Here is a 20,042-nt window from a genome sequence, read left to right as displayed (position 1 = left end):
ATTACAACACCAAGATGAAAAAGTTATAGAATTCTGGAAATCACGAGTTCAGTAGACATTTTAGCAAATTATGCAATCAATGGGGTTATTAATGGTCGACTGATGACTGATGAAGGTTCATGGACAAATCATTCAAGATCCAGTAATGGTAAATCCTGTGTAATCACCGACCAATGATGTCTCCTATGTATTTGATGGGAGACAAGCCTGGAGACGCTGCAGCCATGGCTGTACATTTAGGCCATGGAGACAGCTCACAAGTAGCCTGATGTGGTTGTATTGAAAAACAGCTCCTGGGACACTTTAAAGTAATCACAGTACCGCTGATTGCACGATCCATGGAATGAAGTCTAGAGGGGCACGGCTAGCATACATTGTGCTATCCCTCACCATAATCTTGGGAGTAGTACTGGTGGGACATTTCCTAGTGAAGACCTCTTGATAGTGTCCCTCACGTGGTCTTGTAACATTCGAAGAATGGCGCATAGTGATCCATTCTGTACTGCAATTGAAATTAGATGTCACATACCAAGTCTAAAACATAAGTGTCTACCAAAATCATCAGAAGGCGTTTGCACTACTGGCCAGACATCCAGGTATAGGTGTCCATTCATCTCACACCACCGCTTTTAAAGGTTATCACAGTGCAGAGCAAGATGGCAATGGAGGTTGTAATGGAGATCTACGTATCCATCTCAGCAATAAGTACCTGTTTTGTCTTGGATGCGATGATAGCTAGAGATTGGTCTGGAAACCACATGGCCAATGCTACAATACCATGAAGAGGGCTTCATGAGAGAACATGAAAGTGTCCACTTAGATGTTATTCAACATGACAAAGCCAGACCACATCTTGCTTGTGCACCTGTGAGAAGCCTGCACGGCCTAAATGTGCAGCGTCTCCAGACTTGTCTCCCATTGAGCACCTCTGGGATGTCGTTGGTCAGAGATTACACAGGAGCTGCCAGCAGAGGATCCCGATGATTTACCAAAGTGCATTCAGCAGCAGAACCTTCCTCAGACGACCATTAATAACCTCAGTGATAGCAGCCGAGGCTGGAAGTACCAGGATTTCTGCAAGGGGCTCATACTTAAAACTGAATAAATCAACATGTTTTGGAAATTTTTTTATTTTTTTTTCATCATTTGCTTATCATTACCATGTCTATCCATCCTGTGATTTCCATAATTCCACAACTTTTCTTCTTTGACTTTACTGGTCCCATTGCCTGTTGCAGATTCCAGCTTTCAGTAGAATCATCAGCATTATGAGATTGTGGGACAATCAACTTTTCTATTTGGGACATACAGCAACCATTATCTTCATCATCACAACATGGAGGATTGCAGAGGAGAATCATACTAGAATTTGTGACGTTCTCTCCTTTTAGTGTGATGATGCAGGTAGTGATTCCTAGATTACAGTAGTTATATTAGAGCCATACTATGGTTTTACTAGGCTTACACTATGGTCATATTACGGATGTACCTGCGTTATACTATGGTTATACTAGAGCTATATCATGGCTGTACCGGGATACTCCAGTAATATTGTGTTAGGTTACCATTAGAGTTCTTTATCATTATACTACTAGATACTTCCGTACTACGGTTAATGTATTCACATATTGTCAAAATACTGAATTACTAGCTAACCAAACACATCTGATTTTGTGATGGACACCAAGATGATCTCTCACCAGCCGGAAAGCAGTCGGCAGTGATATACTATACATCTACACAAAGCCGGGTATATCACAATGGAGGAGATAGTGACATATTTAATTCCAGGGGTTTCTAACTTGTAGCTGTTGAGAAATGACAACTCTCGTCATGCCAGGAGTTGCAGTTTTCAAACTTTGGGGAATCCAGGTCAGTGCACTATACTGTTATAATTGAGGACATATTCTCCTTCTTCCTCTCTTTAGGTTGTTTTTACATCTATATAGAACATTATGGCACCTTCTTCTGATTTTCCCCATCTTATACTCTGAAGGTAATACAGCGTCCATGGACCTCAGTGGAATTTTAATAAATGGAGATGTCCTTATCGGAGCAGTAATACCCCTTCACATTAATAAACTGTACCCCACGGTGACCTTCCAGGAGAAGCCTCCAGCAGATATCTGCACAATGTAAGGTTAAGAATAATCACATGTATTAACTTCATACTTGCAAACTCTCACGGAACATCTGAAAATTCTCTCAGAAAAAGAGGAGACCTCTCGAACTCCTGAAGTTGTCAAATCTTACATTCACCACCTAACTCCCCATACCGCCAAAACCAAATGGAAACCAACTTTTCTGGAATGCTTGGATCATCCATCCTTGTATTGAGCTAGGTGTGTAGAATAGTCCTTGTAGGTGGCCTGGTGTCAAAAATGTAGAAAGGCTACTAGTGAAACATGTCCTTACTTGGGATTTTCCTGGAGAGCTAACTCAAAAATTACATTATGACATGACTTTATGTCTTGGGTCTGTTAGAATCTCTAGACTTCTGCACACTTTTTCCTCTGCATCTTTCCTTTGCTGCGTTGTACATTTGCCAAGCTCTAAGGCCTCTTTCACACTTGCGTCGTTTGGCCTCCGTCGCAATCCATCGTTTTGGGAAAAAAACGCATCCTGCAAATGTGCTCGCAGGATGCGTTCTTTTCCCATAGACTTGTATTGACGATGGATCGCGACGTATGGCCATTAGTGTTGAGCGATACCGTCCGATACTTGAAAGTATCGGTATCGGAAAGTATCGGCCGATACCGTCACAGTATCGGAATCCAATCCGATACCGATACCCGATACCAATACAAGTCAATGGGACTCATGTATCGGACGGTATCCCTGATGGTTCCCAGGGTCTGAAGGAGAGGAAACTCTCCTTCAGGCCCTGGGAACCATATAAATGTGTAAAAGAAAGAATTAAAATAAAAAATATCGCTATACTCACCTGTCCGACGCAGCCGGGACTTCAGCGAGGGAACCGGCAGCGTTGTTTGTTTAAAAATCGCGCTATTACTTGGTTACGTGAATTCCCGGCTTGTGATTGGTCAGGTCGGCCATGTTGCCGGGACGCGGACCAATCACAGCAAGCCGTGACGAAATTACGTCACGGCTTGCTGTGATTGGTCCGCGTCCCGGCAATATGGCCGCCCTGACCAATCACAAGCCGGGACGTCACGGGAGGCTGGACACGCGCTCATTTTAAAATGGTTGCGCCGCGATCAACCAATCACAAGCCGGGAGGCTGGACGCGCTCATTTTGAAATGGGCGCGTGTCCAGCCTCCCGTGATGTCACGGCTTGTGATTGGTTGCGCCGCGATCAACCAATCACAAGCCGGGAGGCTGGACGCGCTCATTTTGAAATGGGCGCGTGTCCAGCCTCCCGGCTTGTGATTGGTTGACCGCGACGCAACCAATCACAAGCCGTGACGTCACGGGAGGCTGGACACGCGCCCTTTTTAAAATGAGCGCGTTTCCAGCCTCCCGTGACGTCACGGCTTGTGATTGGTTAATGGCGGCCATGTTGCCGGGACGCGGACCAATCACAGCAAGCCGTGACGTATTTTCGTCACGGCTTGCTGTGATTGGTCCGCGGCCCGGCAACATGGCCGCCCTGACCAATCACAAGCCGGGACTTCGCGTAACCATGTAAAAGCGGGAATTTTAAACAAACAACGCTGCCGGTTCCTGCGCTGAGGTCCCGGCTGCGTCGGACAGGTGAGTATAGCGATATTTTTTATTTTAATTCTCTATTTTACACATTTTAACATTAATGTTGTTCCGATACCCGATACCCGATACCACAAGAGTATCGGAATCCCGGTATCGGAATTCCGATACAGCAAGTATCGGCCGATACCCGATACTTGCAGCATCGGAATGCTCAACACTAATGGCCATACATCGCGTCCGTCGTGCACTGGATGCGTCGTGTTTGACCGGAATGTGGTCTCGAAAAAACGTTCAAGGGAACGTTTTTTCATACGTCGGGCCCACCATTTCCTACCGCGCATGCATGGCCGGAACTCCGCCCCCTCCTCCCCGGGACTTTAGAATGGGCAGCGGATGCGTTGAAAAACTGCATTCGCTGCCCACGTTGTGCCGAATTTTCACAACGTGTGTCGGTACGTTGCGCAGACGCTTAGCGACGGGCCCGTACTGACGCAAGGGTGAAGGAGGCCTAAGTTGCCTTGGCTGAGTCACCTTACAGCATATGTGTTACCATTCATGAGAAATGGGCCAAATTTTTTTCTCAGGTGTCATCCTAGCTGCTTCTCGATTTTTTTTTTCTCATCCACTTCACTGAAACAGGCAGGAATGGATGAGTTAAAAATGGAGGAAACTCTGATGGAAAACTGTCAAAGTCTGTCGTCTATGCTTCATTTGTTTTACATTGATCGCCATAGATATTAATGGCTGGTCTGATCCACAAAACCGATGTGAGTAGGACCTGCTTTGAGATCAGTGACACGGAAGCATTTTTAAAAATCATCAATTAAATTCTATGGGTCAGTGCGCTGTCAGAGAAAAATCACAAATCTGTGAATGTAGCCCTCGGTGAATAAAAATAGTCAGATTTTCGTCCTGAAAAAAATGACAATTTTTCATCCCTATTCTCATCCTTGCGTCATCTATGTAAATTTACCAGACCAAATACAGTTTCCTATGTTAATGACAACAACGCATCTGTGAAAATCGATGACTTTCAGATGGTACGTATGGGTTTAGATTATCTTGGCGCACCCCTAGGTTTTAATAGGTGAAATACTGAAGAGAGTAGTGCAGGTTGTGATTTATTTCACTAGGACATTTGATTTGTGTGAAAAAGTTATCTGATGCTAGCAGTTGATTTCAGCATGTAAGAACGCATGACATCATTGCCATGCACTCTCACATGCTGAGATCAGCTGCCGGAATAATCACTGTGCTCCACGCCCGGGATTACAGACGTGGAGAGCAGTGAATGTTCATTTTCTCTAATGTGAAGTGTTATCAGCAGCCGCCGGGCAATCACATGTGCCCGATATTAGAGAGATTGAATATTCATTGCTCGCCACTCCCATGTAAAAGCCATTTTTTTTCTCACCAGTGAAATGTTCCTCGATTTGAAGACCCTGTCCAGTGATTTCATTGTTGATTTGCCCATAGCTATTCTCCTATTGAACCAATTTGCAATAAGATGATATTCAAATTAAAATTGTGCTAAGATGAATTATTTGAAAGTTACATAAACTGGTGACTTGCGTTAGTATCAGGCATACTTGGGCAGATACCAGGGCCCAATGGTCCTTTGGCATCTCAAACCAAGATTAAAGAAGACACAGAATCCACTGTAACTGTTGGCCAAGGATCAAGGATACACATACACTAGAGCTGGCCCTGGAAATTATTTTTGCGGTCCCCACTCTTTGGGCTCCAGTCCCCTTTGCTGGAGACAAGCTTTCATATTTTCCAAGCATTAACCCAACACTGCTATATAGGAAACGCCTATAATCTGACACCAAAAAAATATATGTTAAAGTCCATCCATGACCACAGGGGGTTCCTTTTTCATATGACTGTCTAAGCTTTTGAGTGCCAATCTATATTCATTTCTCCATCAAATGCTCTTGCAAAAGTTCTCACTGTCAAGTCCCTCATGACCAGGGTCTACTTACTAAAGTTCTCAATGTACTTATGTGGGATAAATCATTCACAGTTTCAGTCTCATCAAGTCCATTATTAACTTGTTTCAGGTTCCGGTTTGAACACTACCAACAATTCCAGGCTATGAGGTTTGCCGTTGATGAAATTAATAGAAACCCTGATCTTCTCCCCAATGTCACTCTGGGCTTCTATGCTTATGACTCCTGTGCTGTACTACAAAAGGAATTAGAGGGTACCTTATGGATGCTGTCTGGAACTGGTCAGGCCATACCCAATTACTGCTGTCGTGAAAGCCCACCTCTGGCTGCCATCATTGGACACTCATCATCCACCTATTCAATTTTAATGGCTCATATTTTGGGATTGTACAGATACCCGCAGGTGACATTACTAAATACGCATTGATTGTAATGCACTATAGTCTCAGGCAGATGTGTGCATGTAATAATGAGTACATTTAGATTCCCTTTTCTTACACATTTTTATAGATGCAGTGTTTTATAGATCACACTTTACGTCTAGTCATGTTAGTTTTCTATAGATGTCCATTGTTGGCCCCAGGACTTGGGTTTAAGGTTTTGCTCCATTAAAAAATGTTAAAGGAAAGGACTAAACAGGAATCAGTGGTTGCCCGTTTAGATCCGTGGATGGCACTGATCTGCCCACCCATATCCTTTATTAATTTGATTAAGGGCTCTCATTTCTCACATTGCAAGTTAAGGCAACACGGTGGTAAAATGCTTCACATTTTCCATTTCACATCACAACCACTCGTGGTGACTAGTGATGAGCCAGTGTGCTCGTTACTCGAGTTTTCCGAGCATGCTCAGGTGTTCTCCAAGTATCTTGGGCGTGCTTGTATATTATTTTTGAGTCACCGCAGCTGCATGATTTGTGGCTGCTCGACAGCCTGAAAACATGTGGAGATTCACTAACAAACAGGCATTCCCTGCATGTGTTCAGGTTGTCTAACAGCCGCAAATCATGCAGCTGCGGGAATACAAACATAATCTACGAGCACGCCAAAGATACTCGCAGAACACCTGAGCATGCTCAGAAAACTTGAGTAATGGGCACACTCGCTCATCACTATTGGTGATATATTGACACATATAGTATAAAGAGCTCTTTGCCAAGTATCACAAAATCTTGTTTTTTCATTTCTTATAAGGGGGTCATCTCTAGTTTTCTTGGGATGTGTTGAGCCTAGAAAAATCTATCAGCCTAGGGCACATCTATCAGCAAGTTTGGACAGGCCAAGTTGTCAGTGTCATGATTCTGCCTATCAGTGTGTCTAGACTCAGTGAATGACAGTTCTGTCAAATCTATGACAGGGGCATGCTGAGCTGTCAGTATGGTGATGGATAGCTTAGCCATTCCAACGGATGCTGGGGCGTGCTGAGCTGTCAGTGTCTTGAGTGACTGTTTAGCTGTTTAGTCAGATGCAGTTTTTTTAGTGAAATGTGTGCTGTCTGATTTCCTGATCTTATTGGGTTTGGGTTTGTCTTGATTCTTCATGTGTATTATCCCTTTTGCACTTGATGCTCTTTGACATCAAGTACCTGACCCCAGACTTGGCCTCTGACTATCCATTTCTCTTATTTTTTTATCTTGATGTATCCTCCTGGCATTGGCCCCCGGACTGTGACATGACCATGCCTTTGTCTCGTCCCTCTGTACTAGGAGCCCTCCTGGTATCTGACCTCAGATCTCTTGACTACCCTGACGCACGGCTTGTCCATGAGTAGTGACTCAGCGCCACATTACTGCTGAGGCATTACTATTTTTCGCCAGCATGGATCCCCTTCACATGCTTAGTTATCATGTGGTGAATCTGACCCAAGTGATTCAAGATCTGGCTAAAAATAACCAGCACTTTGATTCTACACAGACCTAGTTGTAGGGCCAGGTGGCTAGCTTTATGAAAACTCCCCATAGCTCTCCTCTGCCAGCAGAGACTGCGATGTCTGCACCTCATGACGTTCAGTTGGTCTCCCCCAAACCAGTAGTGGCCCTTCCTGATAACGCTTTGGGGAGAAAAAACAATTTGGGGTGTTCAGGGAAAGCTGTAGGCTATTTTTGACCTTACAATCCCGGTCGTCAGGGAATGAATCCTAGCTGGTGGGAATAGTCATGTCCCTATTGTGAGGGGGTCATCAGACTTGGGCATTTTCTTTGTCCTCACAAGCCCCAGAACAGTCTTTGGTAGATACATTCTTTGATACCTTAGAGGTTATCTATGACGAACCTAACAGAATCCTGGTCACTGAGTCTAGGATCAGGAAACTGACACAGGGAAGCCGCACAGCTGAAGATTATTGCATTGAATTCTGACAGTTGTCTACTGAGGTTCAGTGGAACAATGCGGCCCTTGGGTGCCAATTTTATAGAGATTTATCTGAATCCATGAAGAATGGTCTGTCTCTCTATGATGCCTCTTGTTCTTTGGCGGAGGCCATAACCCAGACTATATGGATGGATTGTTGAAATTGTGAGAGATATGGTGGACAGAGGGATTCCTTTTGTACTCCTACAGTACAGTTTACCTGTGGTAGAACCAATGGAGATTGGAGCTGCCAGTTTTCATGCCATGGAGAAAAAACGTAGACAAGATCTTGGACTGTTTCTACTGTGTCCGAGTCGCAATACATTTTTTTAAAGGACTGTTCAACTCGGCCTCAAACAAACAAGCCATCAGGAAAACATCTAAGTCTGGGTGATAGTCGAGGGAGTCACCCAGACGTCCAAGTAACCTGCTTAAAACAGTTTTGTCTTTCAAGGACCACGTATTGTCAGCACTGGCTTTCATTGCGGCTTGCTTTATTGATTCTGGACTGGTATGGAAATTTGGATTATGGCCAGTTAGTCTGGAAAAACCCATTCAAATTTTTTGCTAATGACAAAACTCCACTAGTTCAGAACTTTGTCAAATTGGTAATGGTGGAATTCACACTACAAGTAGGAGCATTTCACTCTGAATCCATTTCATGTTTTGTCTTGGATAAATTACTTGTTGTGGTGGTTTTGGGGCTTCCATGCTTCCATTCACAATCTTGTTATTGATTGGTGTCAGAAGGAAATTGTTACATGGGGCCTAAACTGTACAAAGAAATGTCTATGTTCTGGGCAAATGCATGTAGAAAAGCCGCGGAGACACCATCACGTGTTTCTCAACGCAAGCAATGAATAGCCATAAGTTCTGGACAAGTTTGTTCTCCCAGGCTGGAGGGCTCCAGGGGTACCTGAAATACTTTGGAGATGTATTTTCTGAAAATTGTGCAATTGATCTTTTCCCTGGTGTCAAATTAACTAAATCTCGCCTTTACAATTTATCTTGACTTCAAAGTTCAGCCATGAAAAATTATGTGAATGAAAGTTTACAGAAGAATCATATCCATCCGTCTTCCTCCCCTCAGGCTGCTGGATTTTTCTTTTTAAAATAAAAGATGATGGTCTCCATCCTAGCCTTGATTTCCGAGAATGGAACAAAATCACTGTTAAGAATACTTACCCACTTCCACTCAAACTTCTCCAAACTTTATAACGAGCTTACTGGGGCTAAATGGTTTTCTTAACTTGACCTTAGAGGGGCTTACATTTTGATGCACATTAAGAATGGTGAGTGGAAAATGGCATCTCTAACGTCAGAAGGTTTATTCGGAAATCTTGTAATGCCATTTGGATTAGCCAATGCACCAGCAGTATTTCAAAACTTTATGAATGATAACTTTTCTGATGGCATTGTGAGATTTGCTGTCCTTTATCTTGATAATATTTTAATATTTTCTCCTGACTTGCATTCTCATCAGGAACATGTCCGTGGAGTTATTACAAAGATTGAGGGAAATTCTTTTGTTTGTGAAAACTGTGAAATGTATTTTTCTCTGTTCAATAAGTTTCATTTCTGGGATAAATTTAACTGGCTGATGGGTTTAAAATAGATCTTGGGGAGGTGAAAGCCATAATTGATTCACTTCAGCCTAGTGACCTGAAAGCGCTGCAATGTTTTCTAGGATTCGCCAACTATTATGGTAAATTCATTAAGGGGTTTTCTCAGATTGTTAAACTTCTTACTAACTTCTAACTTGGCGCCCCCCCCCGAGGAAACACTCCTAGCGAAACGCGCATCGGGGCTTCTCTACCACGCCTGGCTGTTAGGTTGGCACCGCTATTATTACCTGACTTATGTTTTCCTCCCTTTATCTACTTGGATATCTATATATACCTTTATGCTAGAGGTTATATTTTGATAGTAGTGGACTCTGCACTGAACTTGGCTGAGTCGTATATGGCTCTTGTTATCACATTGTACTGACTTGATGAATTTATCTATATTGAACTTGCGCACTTTTTTGAGCCATGCTCTAGCCCTGAATTGGAGTATCCACTATTGTCCTATTACCTCTTCTTACATATGATATATAGTGTATTGAGGGATTTTTTTGTTATTTGTGTTTACATATCTCAACCTCGCCGGACGTGGCACTTAGGTATCATTATCCCTATTATATTTATTCTTGTATGTATTGTGGTGCAGTGACCAATGTTACAGCCAGGGGGCGCTGCGTGTGCACTTCAAGATGCACTTAGAGGCATAATTGTGATGAGACAAAGTCCGGCAGAATTGTAGATGGCTGGTATGTGTGTCGCAGAGGAGGACACTCTGCGCTGTCAGTCTGAAATTATGTTGTGGTCTGGGATCTGTAGTCCCACATGTAAAGGTGTAGTTCTAATGGGAGACTGGCTGTTAGGGGTCGAGTTCCCGCTTCTGCACAGGGGGAATCTCGGGCCATTTCTGCTGCAGTCTCCCATTCTTCTTCTGCCGCAGTGGAGCCTGCTCAGCGGAGACGTCGGTCCCAGCGTCTTGCTCGGTCTCACTCTGTGCTGAGGGTTGCTGCGGCTTTCCCAGCTTCTGCCATTAAAGCCAGTGCTGGGCAGCGACGAGCTGATGCTTTTGGGACTAAGTCCTGTTTTTACCCTTCTGAGCATGCCCAGGGTGAGATCTCCTGTTGGAGATCGAGGGTCACATGCTCAGATACTGCAGCGGATCCCATTGGTCCTCCAGGAAGGTCCTGAAGGTGCTGAACTTCTGTGGCAGCTTCCTATTGGTCCTTTTAGGAAGGTCCTGTACATGCTGCAGCTATATAAGGTTCGCATGACCGCACGGCCATGCGCTAGTGTACAATTGTATACGTGTGTTTGTTGATGAGTGAAAGTTGTCCTTTAAATATCCCATCCCTATTGTATGACTGCTCGCGTAAGGTGTATGGCTGCTATCTAGCGCCCGACTAGACTCACAACGTGTTACACATGAAACAGCGTCCATTGCTGTGACCACCAGTGCGGCGCCACGTGCCTGTAGAGTGCTTCCTAACCCACGTCTGGGTGTTTAGTGGTGTCTGCCAATACGGCACAGCTCGCACTCTTGTGCTTCAAGCTATTATTACTTGTTACCTCTTACACCCAGTAGCGGTGTCAAGCGCAAGTAGTCTGTACGGACTCTAATCCCGTGTCTTGGGACTGAGTTCGGTGACTCCTTGCTTACGCTTTTTGTGCGGTACCGCGGCCCTGTGACGTAACAGGGTTCGCGTCCACCGCCATATAGCGCTGCCTTTTACTAGCAGCAGGTTCTCACCTGCACGGTGGACCCCGGACTGCGAACACACCTATATTATCTCACCTTTTACTTGGTGCATTCTGCCAGTCCTAACACTGGCAGGGCTAGTTATGAGAGATGGGCGGGTCAAACTAGCCACACACACCCACACTCCCACCCAGGGAAGTGGTTACAGGTATGTAATGTGACCAGGGTGTGGGTCACATGTCTCCTGTGGGTTCCTGTGTTTGGATCTGAATGGTCCAAGTGCAAGGCCCTGGAAGCCTGTGTTGGAAATCCTGGGAATTCCTGAATAGCACATGGTTGGGCTTTGGCACTGAGTGGCCTGTGTGCTGTAGGTCCTGGACAGTCAGTGTTGGAGTCTCCTGGGAGTGGAGACGTCCCGAAAGCACCTAGAGACCGTGGACCTGGACGGTCCTGTTGAGGACCTTGGACTGACGTGAAGTCAACCTGTGGAGCAAGAGCCCATTCTAGAGGTAACCCCTGGTGCGGGGAAAGAACTGTGTGCGCTAACATAGGGCAGTTGCTGAACTGCGTAGTCATCTGGTGTCTGGAGAGAGATACCAGTGCAACCACTGAAGGCTACGTAAAGCCGTATGTGATATCCTGATATGGCGATGTAATGAACTGTTCGAGACACGGTTTATGCTGTATTTAATAAACCGAATGAGCCATTATGTGTGAAAAACCATGCCTGAGAGCGTTAATCCCGTGCCAAGCGAGTGTCCCCCAAGACACGTAGTAGGCGAAACACTACAGTATTTTAATGATTATCTCTGCTTTAATTATGTATTATTAAAAGACTATAGTTTGTAAACTTTGCTCTGAGATTCACTGTTTTTGTTTCGGATAAATTCTTACTAACTTCACATGTATGGGGCGAATCTCAAGGTTTGGGATACTGGATGCTATTAGGGATTTCGAAAAATTGAAAAATTGTTTTATGTCTGTTCCTTTTTTAATCCAACCCAATGTTCAAGAACCATTTATTGTGTAGATGGATGCTTCGAAGTTTGAGGTAAGGGCCGTTTTAACTCACAGGCCCAAAATTCTGACTAATTTGTGGCCATGTGCATTTTTCTCAAAAATGTTTTCGTCTGCTGAAGTAAATTATGAAGTTGGGAACCGTGAGTTACTCACTGTTAAATTAGCCTTTGAGGAATGGAGGCATTTTTTGGAGGGGGCAGTTCATCAAATCACTGTGGTCACCGACCATAAGATTTTAGCTTGCATTTAAACAGCTAAATGGCTAACTCCTAGACAGGCCAGATGGTTTCTATTTTTCTCTAGATAAAATGTCTGGGGTCCAAGAATGTGAAGGCTGACGCATTGTCATGCAGTATTGATTAAGTTTCGCCTCCAGAACCTCCTTCCTCCATTCTCAGTTAGGGCAATGTTGCTTTAGCGGTATCTTCGGAGTTGGAAGCAAAGATCCAGAAAACTCAGTTGCAGGCCCCGTCCTCCACTCCAAGGTCCAAATTATTTGCACCTGTGTATTTAAGATTGCACCATTTACAGGAGTTTTATGATTCTGTCTTGAGTGGTCATTCTGGGGTCACAGCTATGCAGAAAGCTATTTCCAGACTCTTTTGGTGGCCATCTATAAGTAATGAAATTAAAGATTTTGTATCCCATCATGAGGTCTGCGCATGCGCTAAAGTCTGTCATTGCTGGACAGCCAGAGAATTGTTTCCATTGCCAATTTCAGAAAGACCGTGGGTTCCTCTGTTCATGGATTTTAACACAGATTTTCCACTGTCTGATGGGAAAACTGTTATTTGGGTGGTGGTTGACCGATTCCATAAACAAGTTAATTTTGTTCCTTTGTCAGGGATACCTAAGATACACTCTCCAGGTCATTTATCAATCATTTGATGAAATTGCATGGAATCCCTCTGAACATTGTACTAGGGGGGCTGAAAATTGTCTCCAAGTTCTAGTGAGCTTTTTATACAAAATTGGGGATTGACTTGTCATTTTCATCTGCGTAGAACTCTGAAACCAAAAGCCAGACAGAAAGAAAGAACAAATCAATCTTTAGAACAAATGTTAAGATGCTTTGTTGCAGCTCAGCTGGAGGATTGGTCCTTATTTTTACCTCTTGCTGAGTTTGCCTTTAACAGTCTGGTCAATCAGTCCACTAGAACCTAACTTTTTAATTTGCAATTATGGTTTTCATCACCATTTTGGTGAATTTTCTAAGATGAGTTCTGGGTTTCCTGGAGTAGAGGTTGCCTAACGGAACCTTGGGGATGTCTGGAGGGAGGTTCACAAAAATATTGAGGTGGCTCGGCTTCACCAAAATCAAAAGGCTGATAGGAAACTTTCGGAAAAGTTTGAACATTATTCAAAGTAGGTGATAAGGTTTGGCTAAATATAAATATTAAGCTGAAACTACTGTCAGTGAAGTTGGGTTCTAAATTTATAGGCCTGTATGAAATTCTGGAAGTAATTAATCCGATGGCCTTTAGATTAAGAATTCCTTCTATGCGTTGCATCCCAAATGTGTTCCACAAATCCCTCTTAAAGAAGTTTGTCCTGTCAGTGTTGTCTGCTTAGTCTCCACTTCCTCCAGTTTCTGTTGATGGAGGTTTGGAGTACGAGGAGCAGAGAATCGTGGATTCCCAGAGAGTCTGAAATTCTCTCCAATAACTTGTTCATTGGAGGATATACGGACCCGATGAGAGGTTCCAGCTTGTACCGTGAAGGCTGATCGTCTTTTCGGAGTTTTCCATCATAGGTTTCCTGGGAAATCTGGAGCCTGATGATCCTGTACAAGAGGGGGTACTGACATGATTCCACCTATCAGTGTGTCTGAATGCATTTAATGATAGTACTGCCAACCAATGTAGGACAGGAGCTTGCTGAGCTGTCAGTATGGTGATGGACAGCTTAGTGTCTTGAGTTTAGCCGTCCAATCAGGGCCAGGGCATGCCAGAGCTTCATCCATGTGTTTCCTGTTTGAAATAATTACCTGGCTATTTAGCTAGCTCTCCACCTTAGATTACTGCCGGTTGTAGCTTTGCTCAAGAGGGGTGTGTGTGCTCTATGCTACTAGTTTTGTATTCTGATCTTTATTGCATGACTTCGGATTTGCCTTTGACCATCCATTTTTCTAGTCCTTTTGTCATCATCTGCTACCTGTTTGGAATTCTAACACCGGACTGTGATCTGACTACGCCTTTTTATCACCGCTCTGTCTAATGGACTAAACATAACCTCAATTGAGCGAACCCATATCTATTTAGGAAATCTACCGTAACTTGAAGCTCTTAGGTGTCAATATAGAATATGTAGCAGACCACACTTACCAAGGGCCATTTATAATACCGGGGTATGCCTATGGTTAAGGGGCTTTAGACACCAAGGCACCAAGTCTCAGATGTGACTTCAACCTCTTTGACCCCTATAGCTTCTCCTCTAGTTCCAAACAAACACTATGCTGCATATAGTTATGCAATTATGCAAACATTATGCTGCATATAGTTAGTCCCTCTTTTGGAAAATTCATTTTGGGCTATTTTGCAAATCAACATGATTTCACATTCAGGCATCATCTACCATAGCCATGATGAAACCTTTATATTGAAGAAAGTGATGTCCCAACCTTATGAAAATACGTAAGTGCTAAATATCACATTATACATGTATACATTAATACATACCATCACTTTCTACCTCTTAGGTCAGTTATTTCTCAACAAGTCCTCTATTGAGTGACAGGACACAGTTCCCATCCTTCTTTAGGACTGTCCCGAGTGATGCTTTCCAGTCTTTGGGGCTTGCTCAAATGGTCAAACATTTTGGATGGACTTGGGTTGGACTCATTGCACCCGATAATGATTATGGACAGGAGGGTATCAAGGTCATGAAACAGGAAATTACAAGGTCTGGAGCTTGCTTGGCCTTCACACAATACATCACAAGTGATGTGATCTACAAGAACATTCAAGACATTGCCAAAGTAGTCAAGATGTCAACAGCTAAAGTGGTGGTGGTTTTCTCTACGGACATCTATCTGATCTTATTGTTGGAAGAGATGTTGGTACTAAATGTATCAGGGAAAATTTTTGTTGCAAGTGAAGCTTGGTCCATATCAAATGTACTCTCAGTAGACAGATACTCTTCTATACTTTTGGGCACCATTGGATTCGCTTTCCACAGTTCTACCATAGAAGGTTTTCAAGAATATCTCAACAATATAAACCCCAACAACATTCCAGGGGTTCAATGGGCCAAAATATTCTGGGAAGAAGCATTTGGATGTTCTTTTGACATCAAAGATAACACCAGTGGTTATAATAATGAATCAAAGTTATGTACGGGGTATGAGGATCTATCAGATATCCACAATCTCTATAATGATGCTTCAAATCTCCGAACTTCCTTAAGTGTCTATTCTGCTGTACATGTGATAGCAAAAGCTCTTGGTGACCTAATGCTCTGCAATGAATGGAATGGGCCATTTTCAGGAGGGAAATGCACAGATTTGAAGATGTTTAAACCATGGCAGGTAAAGATTTAAAGATTTACAATAAAATTACTGAAAAAAGCCCAATTTATTTCCCACAAAAACAGTATTTTTTTTGTCATCCATAGCCATTTGTCCATATTCTCAGTTGGAGAGTTAGACAAGCATGAGCAGTTCCTCTCCATAAACATGAAGGTGGCTTTTAAAAATAACCTAAATGAGTGCCCCGAACCGGAACCCTTGTTCTTAACAATAGTTAGGGTCCCATAGGTTCCACCCTACACTACTTGACAGGTAATACTTTTTTAACTGGATTTTTAGGGTTAAATCCCTTTACACTCTTCGCATAACACATAATACAGCTTTTAGACAATTCCATTATAAACATGCATGTTCAGCTTGGCAAAGCATGCATGTTTATTTTAATTGGACGAGGAAAATTTAACTCACCTTCTGTCCCCTTACCTAAGACATTGAGTGGTCACCACACATCATGGATTGATTACAGGATAAGCCACTACTATCTCTTGGGTATGTCCAGCTTGTAAAATTCAACACAAACAATCCACAGATTTCAGTGGTTTCTTTGTATGGCATATATTGTTGGACATTTAAGTTTACTCCATATGATTTACGGTAGGTAGCCCGACTGAAAAAGAAGTTACAGTTACGTGAACCAAAGTATTGAGCTTCTACAAGGCTCGAGTATGTTGCTTCCATTGGGTCAAGTAAGAGCATAATTTATTGATGTTGATCCATAGGCTGTAGTCAAGTACCGATGAGTCAATGAATCACAGTAAGCAACTAACCTGCAAGGGTGGGTGCGTGGTGGGCAGGCATCTTTATAAAGTAGGGGGCAATATGCTCAAAATTAATTTTCTCACATATAATCTGGATCAACATGTTAGGGCATGTTAGGTTAGGCTATGGGTTGAACTAGATGGACTTAAAGTCTTCCTTCAACCTCAATAACTATGTAACTATGTAACTATAATTGAATTAAGTAGGACACCTTTTGAGAGATGCTCTTATTTGTATCCCAGGCATACATCAGGATTGTCAATTTTCTTTGTTTTTTTGTCTCAGCTTTTATATTATTTAAAAAAAGTGCGAGTGTCTTTCAGTAACATGAAAGAACTGTTCTTTAATGAAAATGGGGATCCACCAGCAATGTACGACATTGTCAACTGGCAGAGGCATCCTGATGGTTCAGTGGCTCAAGTAAAAGTTGGAAGTTACGACACTGTGGTTGGATCTAATGATAGCTTTACCATCAATGCAAGTTTAGTCTGGTGGCAGCATGGAAGTCATGAGGTAAGTTCATGTACTATAGTTCATGTTTTGAAGGTCGCCTATCTCGGTGTTAATCATGAAGTGGACAGAAATTTTAAAATTTCACAGTGATATATTTTGGATACCATTTAGGTTCCTGTTTCCATCTGTAGTGAAAGCTGCCCTACTGGATTCAGGAAGGCTCCTCGTAGGGGTGAACCTATTTGTTGTTTTGAATGTGTGATTTGCCCTCAAGGGGAGATCTCCAACCAAACAGGTGAGAAAAATAAATTAATAATTATAGTTTGTGTCTTGAAGGCAATCCCTCTCCATGTGCCCTGTCAGGTCATGTAGACATAATTAAAGAGAAAATATCTGACTTTTCCCGGTAAAAATTGTCTGACAAGGATATTGGGAGTCCAATCCGAAGCAATTAGTAGATCACTGTGCTGTCTTCAACATGACAAAGAATGACTGTAATAACGTATTTGTTTATTACTTATAACTTGTCTATATATTTTTTTTAGATTCCATTGACTGCTCAAAGTGTCCATGGCATATGTGGCCAAACAACCAAAAGAATAGATGTCTTTCGAAACCCATTGAATATCTTTCATATGATGAGCCACTAGGGTTCACTTTAGCTTCAACCAGTGTTTCTTCTTCTATGGTTCCAATTTCTATCTTCAGACTGTTCCTGCATTACAAGAATACTCCAATTGTCAGAGCGAATAACTACTCCCTCAGTTGTATGTTGTTGGTTTCATTGTCGTTTTGCTTCTTGAGTTCATTGGCCTTCATCGGTTACCCAGACACAGAGAAGTGTCTTTTGCGTCAGGTCGCATTTGGGATGATTTTTACCCTTTGTGTCTCCTGTATATTAGCTAAAACCATCATGGTAGTATTTGCATTTATGGCCACCAAACCTGGAAGTAGTCTTAAAAGATGGACGAGTCCTCAAGTGTCTTACATGATCATAATCTGCTGTTCACTCCTTCAATTAGCCCTGTGCATTGGTTGGGTTTCGGCTTCTCCTCCGTTTCCTCAAATGAACATTGACACCAAACCTGGAATTATTGTTATCGAATGTAATGAGAACTCACCCATCGCCTTCTGGAGTATGTTGGGGTATCTTGGTCTCTTGGCATCCATCAGTTTTATTGTTGCCTTCTTGGCCAGGAGGCTTCCGGACAGTTTTAATGAGGCCAAGTTTATTACATTTAGTATGCTGGCTTTTCTCAGTGTTTGGGTGTCTTATATCCCAGCATCACTCAGCTCACAGGGAAAGTATACAGTAGCCATGGAAATATTTGCTATCCAGTCATCAAGTTGGGCTCTTGTAATGTGCATGTTCCTGCCAAAATGTTTTATCATTTTGTTCCGACCACATATGAACACCAAAGAACAACTCTTAGGTAAAGACAGAGGTCAAAAATAAGATAAATCACAGGTCTACATTGTGAAAAGGAGGTACTTCTATCACCTTCATCTAGTTTACGCCAGGATGCTACCCCAATCTAGATAAGAATGGACAGTGTCCCCAATATGGTTTTCCATTTCCTGTTGAAGATGCATGTAGCTTGTTCTCTTTCTTTTCAGTTCCTAACATTTGAATGCATGGAGGATGGAGAGTCTTGACAAGAATCATGTCATCACCAATTATTAGAGAAGGCAATTGGGTCTAAAAGGGGACTTATCATTATTGACTTTATAATGTTGAATACCCTGGTGCTGTCCAAGATTAGAAAAACATGGCTGCTTTATCCAATAAATAGGAACCTACCTGACTGCAGGATGTGTGTTTTTGCAACTCAGCCCATTCACTTGAAAAGGGACAAGTTTTGTTTGTTGTTCTTTTGGGGTTTTTTTTCTCCTCTTCTTCTTTGAAGCTTTACATCTTCAATTTTTCCATCAACATATGGTGAAGAAAAGCACAACTCCACTGGGCCAGTTTTAGACAAAGAGAGGCCCTGGGCAAAAGTTTAAAGTGGGATCCTAAATCCTCACAATACCATTATCACACTCAAGCACTTAGGTGACATTTACATGCGCTGAGTTCAGGCTGTTCAATGAGTGTGATCCTGAATATTCAAGTCGTTCAGCATTCGTTTACCGGCCTCTTTACACAGGCTGATGAAGAATGATGGGCATTGATCGAACAATCTGTCCCCATACTGTATCATGTTATCAGTAGTGATGAGCAAGTAGCATTGTTGCTCGAGTCTCCCCGAGCACTCTCGGGTGATCTCCGAGTATTTGGATGTGCTCAGAGATTTAGTTTTTATCGCCTCAGCTGCATGATTTACGGCTTCTGGACAGCCTGAAAGCAGGCATTCCTCACATGTATTCATCCTGTCTAGCAGCCATAAATCATGCAGCTGAGGCAAGGAAAACGAAATCTCCGAGCACATCCAAATACTCGGAGATCACCCGAGCAACGAGTATACTCGCTCATCACTAGTTATCAGCACTTCTGTAGTTTACACCAGGTGATGTTTTGCTGAGAACATAATTTTTGTTCCAACATAAACCATCCAATCACCCGTTGAATGACCATCATTTCGGTTGTTCGCTTGGCAATTGATGACATGTTTACACCTATTACTGATTGCCTAAGCTCTCGGGATTCATAAATGTGGATACTAAATACACACACAGAATGTGACACAGACATATACCCACATATGTATATACACATATCATGTACGTGTATACACAGAGCACATACATACAAAGGCATGCTGCATGCACAGAGCACATACATACATACATACATATATATATATACAGTATATATACACATACATGTATATAGAACCAGAACACATGAGCTGCGCGCACAGTGAACAAGCCAGTAAAGACATGTTCACACCACCAAGAGACTTGAAAACACAAAAAAGCACAGTTGCTTTTTTGTTGCTTTTTTGTGTTTTCAAGTCTCTTGGTGGTGTGAACATGTCTTTACTGGCTTGTTCACTGTGCGCGCAGCTCATGTGTTCTGGTTCTACATAATTGTTTTCTTGTTTCAACAAGACTGG

At 42.7% G+C, this 20,042-nt stretch overlaps 1 protein-coding gene across 1 annotated transcript in view; it reads left to right on the top strand.

Annotated features, from left to right (window-relative positions):
- The window catches only part of LOC143774791 (vomeronasal type-2 receptor 1-like), a 41,216-nt gene extending 22,731 nt beyond the window's left edge, over positions 1-18,485 (top strand). Inside the window, exons 4-10 of the mRNA XM_077262559.1 lie at positions 1,239-1,371; positions 1,997-2,135; positions 5,734-6,025; positions 14,947-15,774; positions 16,819-17,046; positions 17,158-17,281; positions 17,532-18,485. Coding sequence (XP_077118674.1) covers positions 1,239-1,371; positions 1,997-2,135; positions 5,734-6,025; positions 14,947-15,774; positions 16,819-17,046; positions 17,158-17,281; positions 17,532-18,442 — 2,655 coding nt within the window. The 3' untranslated portion in view covers positions 18,443-18,485. The remainder of the gene's footprint in view (positions 1-1,238; positions 1,372-1,996; positions 2,136-5,733; positions 6,026-14,946; positions 15,775-16,818; positions 17,047-17,157; positions 17,282-17,531) is intronic.
- Positions 18,486-20,042: the final 1,557 nt, after the last annotated feature.

The sequence above is a fragment of the Ranitomeya variabilis genome, chromosome 5 (genome assembly GCF_051348905.1).
Source record: "Ranitomeya variabilis isolate aRanVar5 chromosome 5, aRanVar5.hap1, whole genome shotgun sequence".
In the NCBI taxonomy this organism is placed as follows: Eukaryota; Metazoa; Chordata; class Amphibia; order Anura; family Dendrobatidae; genus Ranitomeya; species Ranitomeya variabilis.
This window is presented reverse-complemented; position numbering and strand designations above follow the sequence as displayed.